Source organism: Crocuta crocuta, unplaced genomic scaffold (genome assembly GCF_008692635.1).
Source record: "Crocuta crocuta isolate KB4526 unplaced genomic scaffold, BGI_CrCroc_1.0 scaffold186, whole genome shotgun sequence".
In the NCBI taxonomy this organism is placed as follows: domain Eukaryota; kingdom Metazoa; phylum Chordata; class Mammalia; order Carnivora; family Hyaenidae; genus Crocuta; species Crocuta crocuta.
In genome coordinates this window covers 1,199,148-1,217,779 of record NW_027551569.1, presented here as the reverse complement: position 1 = coordinate 1,217,779, position 18,632 = coordinate 1,199,148, and the positions used below count along the sequence as shown (strand labels likewise).

General features: G+C 39.6%; 1 protein-coding gene across 1 annotated transcript in view; it reads left to right on the top strand.

Moving 5' to 3' along the window:
- Positions 1 to 6,207, top strand: part of TSHR (thyroid stimulating hormone receptor) — a 156,842-nt gene extending 150,635 nt beyond the window's left edge. Inside the window, exons 9-10 of the mRNA XM_077750708.1 lie at positions 2,555 to 2,743; positions 4,606 to 6,207. Of these exons, the coding sequence (XP_077606834.1) occupies positions 2,555 to 2,743; positions 4,606 to 6,019 (1,603 nt within the window). The 3' untranslated portion in view covers positions 6,020 to 6,207. The remainder of the gene's footprint in view (positions 1 to 2,554; positions 2,744 to 4,605) is intronic.
- The last annotated feature ends 12,425 nt before the right edge of the window (positions 6,208 to 18,632 follow it).

The window sequence follows — 18,632 nt, the reverse complement described above, 5'->3', positions numbered from 1 at the left end:
CCCACAGATTCCCAACGAGTCCCTGGAGGGTTGCTGCACCTGGATGTGTATTCAAAGACTCCAGAGACCTGATTGATGATAAGGAGTAGAGAAAAGTTCCCGGGACACTGAACCCAAGCTCTAGATCCAAATTATAGTTTTGGCTCCACCCTTGTTTGCTGAGTCTCTTTGGATATAACAAGCCTCATTTCTTTGTCTTAGATTTAATATCCATCTGCTTCATAAAAATGTTCCGAGAATTGACGTGAGATTCTAAATTACCTAGAGAGCATCTTAAACAATGCAGATTCCTCCCATTGGTTTGGGGTGTGTCTCAGGAGTCTGTATTGCAGGTAATTATGATGCTAACGCTGATTTGCAGAGTGGCAAATCGGCAGTTTTCACCAAATATCTGCCTCAATGCTATCCTCACCACTTGGGTCACTATAGCAGTTGTTGGTTGTTGTTGTTGTTGTTGTTTTAAATACGGCCCAAATTCTTTGACACTCCTCCAATTGTGAGATGGGTTCTATGTTCCCCATCTTTCAATCTACTAGTTCTCTTGGGACACCCCAGATGCTTCCTCTCAAAATGCTCCCTCTCAGAACCTGACTACCATGATGTGAGAAGCCCAACCCCATGGAGAAGTCATGTTAACAGTCTGGCTGAGCTGATCTTTGAGTCATCATCTAGCCCTGGCCTAGACATGTGAGTGACGGAATCTGCATATAATACCAGCCCCCATCACTGACTTGCCCCGGCCTTCAAGTCTTCCTAGCTGAGCCCCAGACATCACAGAGCAGAGATTAGCCACCCCTGCCATGCCCTATTCTAATTTCTGACCCACAAAAGCTTTGCTAACAATAAAAAGACTGTTGTTTGATGCCACTTAGTTTTGGGGTGTTTTGCCATTCAGTAACTGGGATGGCTCCTAAAATGTTTTCTCAAGAAATAGCTATTAAAATGCAAATGGAGTATTTGGAAGGATATGCTCTTTCAGATGAACACACACGCAATCAGTGCATCAAACAGACAGCAAAGCAGGGAAAGTGAGCCAAGAGACGCTCTCTTGTTTCACTGACATGAATGCATCACTGGATAAAGACACACATAAGTTGCTTTCAGAAAACTGAAGGCAGAAAGATAGCAACACCTTGAAGACAGCATGTCTAAAAGAGAAAATACAGCATCAAAAGGACAGATGAAGCAGAGGAGAAAAGTCTAGCTTCATTTGCTTCACAATTCCCCTATGGCTGCCTCCAAAATTCCTCAACTCTCTTATTAACTGCAAAGTGGTTCATTTCTGCCAGTTTCCCACATGTACTTGCTTAGTTTTAAAAATTAGCTGGGATCATATAATAATGAGCATCCATGGTAATTTCTACCACCAGGCAAGTTTGAGAAATGCTGAATTATAAAATTTTTAAAGTACATGTAAAACAAATATAGCACCTTTCCCTGAGAATCAGAGCTCTGTAGTAAGAATGGGCTTACTGTGAGAGCTTCATGTTTGTGAAAAATGACTAGCAAGTTCTAGCAGCCTTGAACCCTGAGATTGCAAATCCCAGCTAAGTCCAATTACAATGATATGGAGGAAGAAGCTATAAATACTGGAATTCACTTACTAATCAGTACTATTAATTATATTAAATTTTAAATGTAATTATTTAAAAAATCATGAAACAAAATATGTAAAATGTAAGAATATCCAGTGACTATTTTAATTGATAAAATATAAAATGAGAGATATTAGGTTAAATATTCATGGTTTTATTCAAGCTATCATTCAATGCAAGCAAGACAAAACAATGGAGCAGGATATATAGTCTGGACTGTCTGGGGCAGAGACAAGAACAGGAAATGCCACACTACAATGCGAATTAATTCTACTTTAGTAACTAACACTGGTATCTATGTTGCTTCCAGCCTCACCACATTTCTTATTATTTTTGGAAGTGATGTGATTACTAATGCAAATACTGGAGTTTTCTTTCCAGGAAATATGTTGAGAGCCTCCTAAGGGAAGTCTAGGGAGGCTGTTTGGAGTCATGAATTTACCATGTAACTCCCAAGCTCTGCATCATTAGAAGATTTTCAGAATACTAGTGTTGGATTCTATCAGTGAACAGCTTATTAATCCCCAAACCCTAGACCCCACAGAGACTGTGAGAAATTCAGGCCCTATTAAACCTGCTCAAATATATTTCTCTTTTGTTGTGAGACTCTTTAGTAGTTATATGTTGTAATTTTCTGGAATAAAATTGAAATCCGTCTCGGATTCCAAGAGTTTCCATATATTGCAATGAATAAAACAAAATGTCTGCTAAGCTATTATTGTATGGATGCATACTGGAATTCCAAGTAATAAAAATGGGGAGTCCTTTGTAACATATCAACTTAGAAACCAAATATTTCCCTTTCGGCCGGTGGCAGTATGTAAAGAACTGAGTCTATATTCAACAGCAGAAGGGAACACACTCCCATTAATCTCAGGCCTGCTTGACTTTCTAGCCAAGAAGTAGAAGGTTCTGGCTGCTCACCACCTCTCTGTACTACTCTGTTCTCTCCTTCCTAGGGACATCTCTTACACCAGTGTCACTGCCCTACCATCCAAAGGCCTGGAGCACCTGAAGGAATTGATAGCAAGAAACACTTGGACTCTAAAGAAACTTCCACTTTCCTTGAGTTTCCTTCACCTCGCACGGGCTGACCTTTCTTATCCGAGCCACTGCTGTGCTTTTAAGAATCAGAAGAAAATCAGAGGGTAAATGCAGGTGTCTGGAATAAGCAGCAAAAGGTCTCAGTGGAAGCTGAATTAATTTCTGGGTTTGGAAAAGGTTTCTGGTTTGAGAGCCAGGTGGAAAGAATGGAAGCATCCATAAGAATCATGAAATCTATGGGACACAATGACTCTGCAGACTCAAAGTGATGGCAAATGTGAAATAAGACCAGTGTCACTGGATCACAGTGGGCGGGGGAGGGGGGAAGAATCACGTAGAATCTGCAGAGATCATACATGATTGCTAGTCAGCTGGCTTTGTACCCTAGCTCAGCCACTTTCTAGTTGTGTTGTTCCAGCTTGCTTACTTAACCTCCCTGAGCCTCTGTGGAGATCGTAATGTTATCATCCACAGAGGTTTTGAGAAAGGTAAATGAGAAACTGAATAGAATACACCTATCGCAATGACCTGGGATATTTTAGATTCTCAAAAAACATTAGCTATGATATGTATTATTTTATTATCAGGCTGATTGTGAGCTGCAGAGGAGGAATGGCCTTCTCCCTGTGCTCTCTCTTTGAATCGTGTCTTCACTTACACTTTTACTCTTCATGATTTCGCCCCTTATGTCCTAACACCACCTTCATTTATCATTTACTCACTTCTGCTCAGTTTCTATATAATATCTACTGGCTGACTTTCTGGCTCATATTTATAGTAGGAAATAAAATGGGATCTAGTTGTGGGGGGCAGAAGCAAAGGGGAAAGTTGAACAGCTGTCAAAGAAGGCCAGTATGGCCTAATACCCACAGAAAGCCAGAAGTGGGGTACGGAGTGGTGAGAGCAGGCTTGATACTGATGCTGTGTGGCCCTGAGTAGGAAAGCACCAGGGATAGGTGGGAGGCTTGAGCAGACCTCAAGGGCAGTGTCCAGTTTTCTTGTTAACCTCCAAACAAGTTGGAATAAGCAGTTCTTTAGGCATTTTAACCAGACCCCAATAGATGAATGAACCTCTGCTTCGGCAGCTGAAACAAATTAAAGAATCCCTTTTGATGTCCATATGGTGGGCTAGTGAAAAACTAAATCTCACTTCCATGGGCCTGCCTGCATGATCGCATCCATTTATTCATTTGTTCAATAAGTATTTACTGAGCACCTAGCATGTGCTTGGCACTGTCCTATCCTATAGCAATGAATAGGTTGGACAAAAGCCCTTTTGCATTTCATTTTCATTCTAGTAAGGGAAGTCAGAAAATAAATAAGCAGATAAATAGATATCAGGTACTACTACAAAGGAAATAGACACAAGGTAGGACAATTTATTTATTTAGGCCTTCTCAGGGAAGGCCTCGCTGAGAAAGGAACATTTGAATTTAAAACTGAATAATGAGTAGAAGCAGCTATGAGTTTTTCAAGCAAAGGGAACAGGAGTTCAAATAACAATAACCAACACATACAAGGCACTACCAGTGTTCAAGGTGCTCTTTGTAAGAGCTTTAAAAAATATACTCATCTAATCCTTTAACAACCCAATATGATATACATACTCATTCCACTTCAAAATGGGATAAGCCAGGCTTCATAGACCTACCCAAGGTGAATAGCTAGTAAATGGTAGAGCCAGGTCCTAACCTAGGCAGAATGACTCCACCATTCATGCTTTTTTACTCATTATTGTTCTTGAACTGGGTGCAGATGAGAATTAAGGGCCAATGTCACTGGAGTACAGCAGAGGAAGGGGTAGGGTGAGTGATGGGAAGTAATGTAGGAAAAACAAGCCTGACTAGACTATGTAGAATCTTGTTGACTCATGTAGATCATGGAAGTATTCTGTGTATTTTGCTAAATGCTGAGAGGACCATTAGGGGTTTTCATCAAGCAGTGACTTCTTTCTATTGCCTTACAGAATCCTTGAGTCCTTCATGTGTAACGACAGCAGTATTCGGAGCCTGCGTCAGAGAAAATCTGTGAATGCTTTGAATGGCCCCTTTGACCAGGAATATGAAGAGTATCTAAGTGACAGCCATGCTGGATACAAGGACAACTCTAAGATCCAGGATACCCACAGCAACTCTCATTATTATGTCTTCTTTGAAGAACAAGAAGATGAGATCCTTGGTTTTGGCCAGGAGCTTAAAAACCCACAAGAAGAGACCCTACAGGCCTTCGATAGCCATTATGACTACACTGTGTGTGGGGGCAATGAAGACATGGTGTGTACTCCCAAGTCAGATGAATTCAACCCCTGTGAAGATATAATGGGCTACAAATTCCTGAGAATTGTGGTGTGGTTTGTTAGTCTGCTGGCTCTCCTGGGCAACGTCTTTGTGCTGATCATCCTCCTGACCAGCCACTACAAACTGACCGTCCCACGCTTTCTCATGTGCAACTTGGCCTTTGCAGATTTCTGCATGGGCATGTATCTGCTCCTCATCGCCTCTGTAGACCTCTACACTCATTCTGAATACTACAACCATGCCATTGACTGGCAGACAGGCCCTGGATGCAACGCAGCTGGTTTCTTCACTGTCTTTGCCAGTGAATTGTCAGTGTATACACTGACAGTCATCACCCTGGAGCGCTGGTATGCCATTACCTTCGCCATGCGTCTGGACCGGAAGATCCGCCTCAGGCATGCATATGCCGTCATGGTTGGGGGCTGGGTTTGCTGCTTTCTGCTTGCCCTGCTCCCTTTGGTGGGAATAAGCAGCTATGCCAAGGTCAGCATCTGCCTGCCCATGGACACTGAGACACCTCTTGCCCTGGCATATATTATCCTTGTTCTGTTGCTCAACATAGTTGCCTTTATCATTGTCTGCTCCTGTTACGTGAAGATCTACATCACAGTCCGAAATCCCCAGTACAACCCAGGGGACAAAGACACCAAAATTGCGAAAAGGATGGCTGTGTTGATCTTTACTGACTTCATGTGCATGGCTCCAATCTCATTCTACGCTCTGTCAGCACTTATGAACAAGCCTCTCATCACTGTTACCAACTCCAAAATCTTGCTGGTTCTCTTCTATCCACTTAACTCCTGTGCCAATCCATTTCTCTATGCTATTTTCACAAAAGCATTCCAGAGGGATGTATTTATTCTCCTCAGCAAGTTTGGCATCTGTAAACGCCAGGCTCAGGCATACCGAGGCCAGAGGGTTTCTCCAAAGAATAGCACTGGTATTCAGGTCCAAAAAGTTACCCGGGACATGAGGCAAAGTCTCCCCAACATGCAGGATGACTATGAACTGCTGGAAAACTCCCATCTCACCCCAAATAAGCAGAGCCAAATCTCGAAAGAGTATGATCAAACAGTTTTGTAAGTTGACCCTACACTACTCACCATGGTATGGGACTTATAAAAGGCTGGTTTCTTGAACATGTACTCCAAACCCATCACATACACAAGACGGCTGACCTAACCCTTGTACAGATGATGTTTTGTGGGGCAAAAGTTCATCTCTGGAGAGGGAGTAGCATTAACCTAATCATATCTCTGAAGGAAGAGAGGCTACCAGCATGTCTGAATCCCAGGTGATATCAAAATAACTGACATTTTCTTCAAGATTTGCTTGATGCTAACTGCAGTGACAACATTGTATCATATGCTCAACAAATATCAACTAAACTAGGTCAACACTGAGCTTCTCACCTTTAGATAGCGCTGCATACTAAAGATTCAGCAAATGGAAAATGCTGTTAACTTACCTGGTAACCACAATATAAAATTAACCTTATGCTGGCTTGGTACATTTTCATGATCCCCGATACAACCAAAGAGAATGTGAATTCCTCAAATCTGAAAAAGTCACACAGGATACACACGCAGAACAGCTACTATGAGCTGAAGGAGGGAAAAGGCTTAGCTTTGTTTTTTCAGACTCTGAAACTACTAATCATCTCTTCACAAGGATCTACCTGATGTGACCCAACTGTTATGTGTTGCCCAGAAAAAACTGGCAATTTCAGTTTTTATGTGGCTGAGCAAACTAAGAATTGTTCTTCTTGGCTTGTCTCATAGCATGAAAGACATGAACTCTAGAAATATTTCTAAGCAGCAGCAAGTGAGAATTATGAGCAGAGCACACTAAATCACCCATTGATTAATAAAGCAGGCTAGACGCGAGGTAACTGCTGGACCTTGGGCCAATCACTGGGCCACCATTAAGTCTGTAGAAATGAAGGAGCTTAGGGCACCTGGGTGGCTCAGTCAGTTAAGCATCTAACTCTTGATCTCGGCTCAGGTCATGATCTCACAGTTCCTGAGTTCAAGCCTCACATTGGACTCTGTGCTGACAATGAGGAGCTTGGAATTCTGCTTGGAAATCTGTCTCTCCCTCCCTCTGTCCCTTCCCCACACATGCCTCTGTGTGTGTGTGTGTATGCGTGTGCACGCGTGTACGTGCATGCACACACACTCTCCCTCTCAAAATAAATATACTTAAAAAGAAAAAGAAAAATGAAGGAGCTTAATGGCCTCTTCCAGTTTTAAATCTCTATGTATATCCCTTTCCCTTAAAACATGTTTCCATGACAAAGAAAAGAGAAAAGCACTAAGAAAGTAGAATCTGTTTTTCTTATCTTATAGGGCTGCCATCTATATCTCTTTGGAGTCTAGACATATGACACAGGAAATTTCTTGTTTCATTTTTGGTTGTGATGTCTGAACCAAAAGTTCTACAGAGTGACCCAATTGGGCTGGGTTTGAGTTACTCGTCTAATTATTAGATCTACACAGCTACGATTATCAGGCCAAAACAGTTGGTATTCATCTGATAGAATAAAAGGTAGTTTTGCAAATTTTGGTTATTTAGAGTTACTATGTCACTGTGTAGATTCACTTGAAAATATTTAACTTGTCTGCAGGGATTGGTTTCTTTACGTACCTGTTTCCAACCCATAATATATACTAAAGCTGCTAAGCACTCAGGTAAAGCAACACTAAAGCTATCAAGAGAAGTTTCTTCTTTCTGAAACTGCTAGCTCTTTCCAGCCTGTAGATCATTGGACATAAAATCTGTTTCCCAACAGGGGAAACAGACTGAGCCTGGGTGGCTCAGTAGATTGGGTGTCTGACATTGGCTCAGGTCATGATCTTGTGATTTATGAGTTTGAGCTTCTCTGCTAACAGCTTAGAGGCTGGAGCCTGCTTCAGATTCTGTGTCTCCCTCTCTGTCTGTCTCTCTCCCTCTGGTGTTCTCTCTCTCTCTCTCTCTCTCATAAATAAACATTAAGAAACTTTTTAAAAAAATCTGTTCCCCAACAGTGCTCCCTTACCTAAAATCGTTAGAATCTATCTTTATCTACAGATGTACTCTCTAGATTATCTGTCAGGACAGCCGCTTAATTTCATCCTCAGCAGAGATGGCATTTGCTTCTCAGTGCTCATGAACCACACCAAGGAATTTGAAGCTTTTATTGTTGTAAGTCTGTGGAGTGGAGTTAGTGGTCCTAATGGGGCCCCAGAGATGGTCCCCCTGACTCATCTAGAATCTCCCTGTAGCAATACCCATTCCGGATCATCATTGAGACTTGGGAGCCTTTGTAGAAATACTAAACACACTTGAATCATGACTTATCCACCAGTTCACTTGTAACTAATGAAGCTAAACATATGTGTGATGTTTTGGCATCACCTGTAACATTTTGAAATAGCACATCCTGATAAATAATGTGTCTTATCTTGAATAGTTGAAATAGCATTTTGGAAACAGTCCTAGAAAAGAAACTTCAACATCGTTGTTACTAAAATTTGCATTCACAACATGAAATAAATTTTCTTCCTTTGAAATGATTTGCTGAATCCTAGAGTATTGCTTTGTGTAATTTGTGAGCTTCTATTAGGGCTACCATTATATGGATCAAAATTCAAGACAGGAAGAGAAACAGTTGGAAAATTTGCTAACGAAGTCATATTAAAACAAATTATTGACTGCCAATAACTTAAGTATAAAATTATGTCTTGAATAAATAAATGGTCTTTATGTGAAAAACTTATGAGGAATTGAATTATGATCCATTGACAGGCGGTGATGGTTAAGAGAAAAGTATGATTAGTATTGACCGTAGGAATCTAAATAGTGCTCTAGTGAAGGTAATAAATCTATAATGCTTGGTCAGAGTTTAATTTATCTGGCAGCTTTCAACTATCTGGAGATGGATCCAAATAGCAGGATAAACAGTGTCAAGCCAATCAGAATAGATGTCACAAAATTCGTGCCCTAAAGCTTATACATGTTGCCCGAAGGAATCTCTCTCAAAACACTCTCAAAGTTTACTGATTCTTGCTTTATGGATAACCTACTGCATATCAGAAGCAGCCAATTAGAAGAAGAGTCTAATCCAGGAAGCACCATGAGAGTGGCAATAAGGCAAAAGTGAGGGCAAAAAATGAAAATTATAACCACAAGAATTCAAAACAATAACAATTTGAGAAGAAATACTCTTAACTGCTTGGAGTCTTTGGGAGAAAATGTATAATAACACAGTAGAGGGGATAAATAAAACTTGGTAGAAATGCATTCTGTTTTAAAAGATATAAATGTTCTAGCTCAGAGTGGTGAACTGAGTCCTGGCACCTACTAACCCTCTTCTTTCAAATTCCACTGAAAAGTCAGTGAAGAAGTAAAAACTGGGACCAAGCCAAAACCATACCATGAACAGGAGGAATGGCACCAGAACAGACCAGCCTCTGTGGCCTTCGGAAAGATGGAAAATCTATGGCCTTGAGTTGATCGATAACAGAGCGGAGAAGGCGGTGGCCCAGAAGGCAGTGACTGGATAAGGCTGCAGTTCTGGAGGGATGTGTTCCCTGCAGAGTCCCAGAAGTCCCCGAAGCCTGAAAGCCACAGGACCCAGGGGCTAATTAAAATAATTAATTGCAATCTGTCTCACATGGCCCCCCATTGACTCTTACTACATCAGTTAGAACAACTGACATGTTTAGTGTTTGCCTCAGGCTGAAATCAACAAAGTCATTGTAAAGGAAGTAAGTGATCAGTGTAGATGGTGCCAAGTTCATAGTCTGGGGCAGGGGCAAACACAGCCCACTTGCCTACTGCTCTCACATCATACAGTGGAGCCTGGACATTGACATAGGCATCACTATCAGCCCCCCAGTCAGGGAAAGGCATTTTGGAGAAAAGTACATACAACATTAACCTGACATTAGCAATCCTTACCTTGCATTCAAAAATATAAGTGAACCAGAAGAATTACCAGACATTTGAGGAAAATGTACATCAATAGCACACACAAAAAAAGACCAAATTGAACAAGTAGGGGAGGGGAAGCATAGTTCAGAGACAGAGTACTTTTATTTAATTCTAGTTACTAACATCAGAGAAATTTGAGAAAAAACTGGGCCCCAAAATGATAGCCAGGTACTTAAAAAAAAAGCAGTAATCAAAAATGAGAAGGAGTTTTGGCAAATTTGAAATGGGATTGCCAAAGCAAGAGGTTTTTGGGTTTTTTATTTTGTTTCTTTGTTTTGAGAGAGAAAGAGAGCAGGGGAGGGGCAGAAGGAGAGAGAGAGAAAGAGAGAGAGAATCTAAAGTAGGCTCCATGCTCTGCACAGAACCTGACACAAGGCTCGCTCTCACAACTATGAGATGTTGACCTGAAATTGAGTAGGACACTCAACCCACTGAGCCATCCAGGTGCCCCTCAAAGCAAGACTTTTAATAGAAAGGATGGGAGTTGAAGTAGAAGAAATCTCCTAAATGTTGAACAAATAAACAAAAGATGTGAAATACGAGACAACAGATGAAAGATATAGAGGCCCAGTCTCAAAGTCCAACATCTATGTAACAGGAGTTCTNTCCTAAATGTTGAACAAATAAACAAAAGATGTGAAATACGAGACAACAGATGAAAGATATAAAGGACCAGTCTCAAAGTCCAACATCTATGTAACAGGAGTTCCAGAGAAAATGTAGAAAACACAGAAAACACGGAAACGGGAAAATCATGAGCTGATAAAGATCAAAAGTGTCCCCTTAGTGCTAAGGGGGTGAATGAAAAAACTCACACATAAAACTGTTCTTATAAAATGTCAGAAAGGGGAGGTCTGAAATGTTTGAGAAAGAGAGGGAGAGAGAAGTCACGTATCAGAAAGGAGTAACACTCAGATTGACCTTTAATAACACTGTATATACCAGAAGACAATGGAGCAATGCTTTCAATGCCTTGGGGAAAAAATGTTTTAAACCCAGGATGCTCTACCCAGTTAAATCACCATCCAAGTGTAAGGGCAAAATAATGGCCTGTTTATATATGTAAGTACTTGGCAAGATTATTTATGTCAAATATCCACAACTCAGAAATAAGCAGAAAGATAGCAGAGTGTTGTTTTGATGCAGTGCTGGGTTTGACTTCCTATTGCCTAGGCTATTTTTTAACTCTGTCAGTTCAGGGGTTAACTTGTCCAGCAGATTTTTATCTTGTGGAGATTCCAATAACTTCTGCATGGTGTATGGCCCAGCTGGACATTAACCAGCTTTGTATCTAACCCACCACTATCATCCTAGCACTTGTTGATCATTAATATATACTTAGCTTCTTGAGTGTTTCTTTGGACCAGTTTTCATATTTTGCTAGATTCTTCTTTAGATTATAAGTTGAATAAAATCTTGGAAAGATGTTTATTCTATATTTAGAATCATTTGTTTAATATTCCCTGTATCTTCCTTCTGAAAAATTACTTGAGGTTGTACTTTATAATCATGTATTTCTTTCTCAATGGATCTTAACATACTATTTGTTTTATAATTAATAATATTTGTATGCCATAATACTGTAAAAGTTTTAAAATCAAATTATATGACTCACTTATATTTAACAATAGAATATAAATATCACAAACCCTGGCAAGTCAAAATAATGGTATTGCTGACAAAAGTCAGAAGGAGGGAAGAAGAGAAGAGGTGTAGGACATGGTAAAGAAGACAATTTCTTCTTTTCCACTATAAAGAGGAAAGAGAGAATGCCCACAGTTAATAGAATAAGGAAAAACATTGTCTTCTACGGTTATAAAATCAACCAACTGAAAATGTTAAAATTAATACTAGGAAAGATTTTTTTAAAGCTGGGAGTTAGCAGATAATGTTAAATCAACTAATTTCCTATTCTTCATTATATTCAGCCAAAAGTTATATTGTCTAAATATCTATACTCTAAAAACCCAGGTGCTTAAGTATACAACAGAATTATAAAAATAACCACCAGAAGAATTAAAGTAAAAAAAATGGACTGAAAATTGTTTTCTCTGGAGATTGAGACTAGGGATTGAGTGGTGTTATAGACCAAAGTACGTTCCCTCTGCCACAAATTCATAGGTTGAAGCCCTAACCCCACCCCCTCCATGTGACTATATCTGGATACAGGGCCTTTATGGAGGTAATGAAGGTTAAATAAGGTCGTAAGGTGGGCCCTAATCCCATAGGAATCTCTTATGAGAAGAGGATGAACCACCAGAGATCTCTTTCATTTTCGAGCACACAGACAAAAGGTCACAAGATGACACAGCCAGAAAGTGGCCACTGAAGAGAGCCCACCCCAGAAACTAAACCTACCAGCACTTCAATTTTGGACTTCTAGATTCAGAGGTTTGAGTAAAAAATTTCTGTTATTTGAGCCACCGGTGTGTGGTATTCTGTTACAGCAACCCAAGCAGACTAATACGGATGGAAACTTTCAGCTGGTACCCTTCTGTACTGTTGACTTTTAAAATCATGTGCATACTTTTTTAAGACAGTGGAATGGAACTTATTATAATAGTATTATCCTTTAAGATAATTAACATTAAAAATGTGGCATTTAGGGACACTTGGTTGGCTCAGTCAGTTAAGCCTCCTACTCTTGATTTCGGGTCAGGTCATGATCTCTTGGTTCAAGGGTTCGAACCCCACATCAGGCTCGGTGCTGACAGTGCAGAGCCTACTTGGGGTTCTCTCTCTCCCTCTCTCTCTGCCCCTCCTCCACTCTTGGTCATGCTCTCCCTCTCAAAAATAAATAAACAAATAAACTTTAAAAAACATGTGGCATTTAAAGAAAGGTGTATATTGGGCCATTTTATCAGGTAGTTGAATTATTCTGTCTTTAGAATTATAAGAGAGGGAGGCAGACCATATTTTTGGAAGTGACTTGAACAAAAATCTAGCCATTACAAAATTTTGACTTTTAGGATGTAATAAATCTAAGTTAGTGAGTCTTTGTTAAGTTTATTTATTTATTTTGAGAGAGAGAGCATGAACAAGGGAGGGGCAGAGAAAGAGGGAGGGAGAGAATCCCAAGCAGGCTCCACACTCCATGCAGAGCTTGATGTAGGGCTTGATCTCATGACCACGAAATCATGACCTGAGCCAAAATCAAGAGTTGGACACTTAGCCGACTGAGCCACCTAGGTGACTTCCTCTTTCTTTCAAGTTTTTAAACTTATTTTGAGAGAAGGAGAGAAAGCCAGTGAGTCTTAAAGTGCCTATTTGGTAGCCACATCTGGCAAAAAAGTAAAAACCCTTTATAAGTTATTCTATTGGACATCTTAATAATATTAAATCAAAGTTTTCTCCAGAGGGAAAATGAAGCAATTAATTATTACCTATCATATGAATTTAGGAAGTAAAAAAGTAAACTTTAAACAAAGTAGGGTAATTTATACTATTATAAACAACTTTGATTCTGTCACCCATTTAGTATAATTTTGGAATATATTTTGGGAATTTGGGAATATTTAGGAATATTCTACTTCATTTCTTTAAGTATTTTAGAGGGGAGGTGATGGCAATTGCTATTTGACAGGACACACAAAAAAGTCTAATTGTACATCAATCATGTGTCTCTCAGTCTTAAAAGACAACATGGTTCCTTGTAGCCCGTTTGGGGGTATTAGAGTCACAACACACTATAGAAATAGCTCAGGCATATGGGACCCACGTAATGATGCATTAATAATTCACCATAATAGGGTTTAAACAAAGGATTCTAATCATTAGTGAATTTACAATCAAAAACAGCGCTACAGATCTGCCCCTCAGGCAGGAAGTATTCTGACAAAAGCCTATTTATAACTTATTCCCATGACTCTGTTTTCTTCCACCACAGGCACTGCATCTAAGGTCTAACCCCAGAGAGAGTTTCAAAAAAGTCTGTAAGATCCTCAGTTCTGTAGGAGACTTTTCAAGTTTCTCAGTAAGGGCCATAGTAAGTAGATGAGGTAAAAGTTTGAAAAAAACCAAAACTATATCACCCCTGTTTCTTTTGAGTAAATCCCAGGTTTAAATTTAACTACATTCCACCTCAGTTCTCTGGACATCATGTGAAAAGGCCTCTGTTACGATAGTGGATAAATTTAGTGGACAACTTATCTATTGTCAGACTAGATACTGGCAAATGATTTGTGGATCTCTGGGAATACAGGACTCCTAGGATTTATTATTAATAACAAATAGAACCAATTCACTCTATTTGCTCTCAGATATTTCTCTGATTTCTCAGTCTTCCTTAAGCATTCTGACAGAAAAAAAGAACCAGGGGAAGTATTAATAGCTTCAACAAATGTTAGAGAAATGAGATACCCTGACCAATCGATGCCACGGTCCAGATGAAAAAGGAGATGCCTGACATCATACCTGTTTTCACTATCTGTGGGCCAACTCTGGAGAAAGGGAAAAAGTGAGCACACACCTCTGGCACTCTCAGGTCTTCCCAGACATCCAAGTTGCTACGTGGTTTCATTCTAATTGGTGCAGTTGGGCCACTAGTGGGAGCAATAACTGAAGAAAGTTGAAGTATTTTCTTCCCCTTCTTTAACCGACCATCCAGCCAATATTGTACTCGTGAGTTCTCTCCAAACCCACTCAACCTGTAACCACACTCTGTCTACCATCTGGAAGAGCCTCAACCTATACTAACTCTTCCATTCTATCCTGGTCCCAATACCCTCCCTCCAACCACTCATCCTATTCTAGCCTGAGTCCTAAAATCACCACTTCTATACCCCTCATGCCATGATTATAAAGGGTAAAGGGGCCACTGGTGATAGATGTATCATCTGGGATATATACAGAAATTTTCAAGAATCATCATAAGCTGGCTATGGCAACAGTACAGAGTAAAAGAGTAGGAATGACAGAATGGTTCGAGATTAGAGATGGTAATTACACAGAATGAAAAAGAAACCCATAGCTGTTGCTTATTATTGTCTGTTCCAGTTAGCTGAAAAGGAAATGCAGGGGCATATTTACATTTCATATCTACATGGCTGCCTCAGAAATTGTGTAGTATTATCCACCATTTTCAGAGAAAGATTCTTTAGCTTTTTCAATATATTAATAATAACCATCAAAAAAAGAATCAGGGACACCTGGGTGGCTCAGTCTGTTGACAGTCTGACTCTTAATTTTGGCTCAGGTCATGATCCCAGTGCTGTCGGATAAGATTCTTTCTCTCTGTCTCTCTGTCTCTCTGTCTCTCTTTGCCTTTCCTCTGCTTGCATGCATGTGTTCTCTCTCTCTCAAAAAAAAGTTAAAAATAATCAATGTTTGGAAAAAATGTCTAGAAACATCTAATCCACCTATTTGCTTTAAGGTTTTATTAAATAAACCATCTCAAACATGCCTAAGACAGTCTTCAGTTTTGTCTTATATAAAGTACTCTTATGTATTGAGAGATGTACCAATTTAAGTGATAATTAATTGAAAGATAAAATTCAATTTGTTTATTCAAAGTCTGAATATAGGGAGATACCAGCAGGCTGGAAAAATCAGTAGATTGTCTAATGTTGGTCTTACTTCCATTGAGAGGTTTGGAAACTTCTTTTGAAAACTCTCTGTTAAAACTTTATAACTGTTTCTATGACTTTAGCTTTCCAATTACAAAGCCTTCTGAGAACTGTCAACTATGTGTTAAATGGGAACATGGAAGTTGACAATCACTGATTTATTTCCTAGTCTCCTGCATTTCCTCTGATTGTGCTTGCTCTGAATTAAGAAGAGGAGGACAAAGTGTACAAATTGGTATTGGCCTTAACATACAGAAATATTTTTCAAGGGAAAAATCATCATTGACTGTTGATAATAAAATTACTGGTAAATAAGGCTAAGTAAGGTCAGTGGAATGATATCAAATGCCTGTATTATAGAAAAATTTAATAAAGAGGAAAATTAATGCATCAGGTCAGCTTCTTTTTATTTTTAGATTTATTTGTTTATTTATTTAGGTAATCTCTACACCCAACATGGGGCTCAAATCACAACCACAAGATCAACAGTCACATGCTCCAGGGGCGCCTGGGTGGCTCAGTCAGTTGGGTGGCTGACTTTGGCTCAGGTCATGGTCTTATGGTTTGTGGGTTCAAGCCCCATGTCAGGCTCTGTGCTGACAGATCAGAGCCTGGAGGCTGCTTCGGATTCTGTGTCTCCCTCTCTCTCTGCCCCTCCCCAGTTTACACTCTGTCTCTCTTTCTCTCTCAAAAATGAATAAACATGTAAAAAAGAAGAGTCACATGCTCCAATGACTAAGCCGGCCAGCACCTCTAGCTCAGCTTCTTTAACAGAATTGGGTCATATAATTTACCCCAAAAGAAATAGTCCTTCTAAATTCTAAGGTGGCAAACAAAATTGTTGATTAAACATCAAAAACTTTGGGGTGCCAGAGTGACTCAGTCAGTTCAACATCCAACTTTGGCTCAGGTCATGATCTTGAGGTTCATGAATTAGAGTCCCACATCAGGCTCTGTGCTGACAATGTGGAGTCTGCTTGGGATCTTCCGTCTCATTCTCCCTTTGACCCTCCCCCACTCATTTGCATGTGCTCTCTCTCAGAATTAAACAAACATTTTTAAAAAACATCAAAAACTTTTTACAGCTAGTTAGTCTAATTAAGTTAGAGCATTTTTGTTATCTCTGTATATTATTTACCTTGCATAATTATTGGCAAGGATACCCATGTTCTAGTAAATGGAGTTTAGATTTTCCTCTTTGAGTTATTATAAAATAATAAAGTTATCATATTTTGCATTTTCCTTCTCTACTGTTACCTCCACCAGCATATAAACATGACTTTATTCTTCCTATGTTAAAAAAAAATATCTTCTTGACTCCACTTCTCCTCCATTATTTTATTTATTTTTTTTTATTTGACTCCTTTGTCACAATGCTAGAAAAAAAGAGTTACCTTTCTCACTCTGTTATACCCATTCTTAACTAGGTTTTCAATCCCATGGCTCAATGGAAACCAATCTCATTAAGGTCATCCATGAATCCATGTTGCTAAATCCAATGGTCAATTTTCAGTTCATCTTAATTGATCTATTAGCAGTGTATTGTTACAGCAGTATCTGGTATATTGTTCACTTCTTCCTCATTGATTCCCTTTCTTCCCTTCGCTTCCAGGACACCACACTATTTTGGTTTTACATTTAACTCACTGACTGCTCCTTTCTCTCTTTGCATCAACCTCTTAATGTTTTGATATCCTGGGGTTCAGTCTTTGGTTCTTTTGTCTTTTCTATCAATGCCTATTCCCTGGCTGATCTCACACAGTCACAAGGCTTTAAATATTATCTATTTGTAATGATTCCCCAAAGAATATCTTCATACCACACTTTTCTCCAAACTCCAAATGTGTATATCCGTCTCCTTACCATCTAATAGGCATCTCAAAGTCAACTTGTCCAAATGAAACTTCTGATGTTCCACCCTAAAACCCACTTCACTTACAGCCTTCTTGTGAGAAGTAAGTGAGATGATTCGTTTTCCAAAATATCAAATAAAAGCTGTGCTATCTAGTTAACAGTAGGTTTACCACCTATTGGAAATATGTACGAACCTCCCCCTCCTTGCCCTCACCACAGTGGAGTTCCAAACCTTTAGACACTTCACTTCCTAGTTCTTCTTTCCCTCTCCATTTCACAGGCTTATTTTTTGCAGGCTTTGCAGTGAGCATGCACCGAAGAACTGAAGTCTGTGTTGCCTCAAGGAATGTACATTTGTTCCAATCAGACTAGTTTCTGGCCTTACGCAGGCATAGGTGACTTCAGGTAAGGCTACAACCTCTGAAGTGCTCAGCCAATGAGGAATCAGGGGAAGGACTTCATGCTAGGAGATAAATTGCCTCCTGTAACTTCCCCAGTTGTGCCTGTCCATCAGACACCTGCTCTTGCAAAAATGTTGATTAAAGCCTCACTTCACTGTGCCCTGAATCTCTGTGTCCCTCCTTTGATTGGGTCAGGGGGCTTAGTTCTCACACTTCCCTTCCTCAGTTGATGGCAATACACCCTTCAGGTGCTCAGATGAAAATCCTGAGATCTTCCTTCATTCTTCCTTTCTCTCATACCCCACATCCAAATCACCAGCAAGGCTTTTTGACTTAACCTTCAAAATGCATTTAGAATAGGACCATTTTTACACCTTAACTGCTGTTGCCTTGGTCTAGATTATTATAATCTCTCTTCCTTGGATTACTAAATGGTCTCCATTGTTGTTCTTTTATCCCCTTGGAATCTATTTCAGAGGTTGACAAACTACTGCCTACTGGCTAAATTGGTCCAATTTCCTGGTTTTGTATATCCCGAGATCAAAATGATTAAAATCCAAAGAAGACTATTTTGAGGCCACATGAAAATTATATGCAACTCAAATTTTGCTCTCTATAAATAAAGTTTTAATGGAACACAGCCATGGCTTATTCATGTGTATGGATAAACATATGCTACAATAGCAGAGTTGTGAGAAAAACTATATAGCTCACATAGCCTAAAATATTTACTCTCTGGCTCCTTCCAGAACAATTTGCCAACCTCTGGTATATTCTCAACAAATCAGCTAGAGTAGTTCTCTTAAAACTTCAGTCAGATCAGGTCATTCCTCTGCACAGTCTCTCTAGTTCTTTGAGCAAAAGCTCAAGTCCATATGATTTGTCCCCAATTGCCTCACTGCT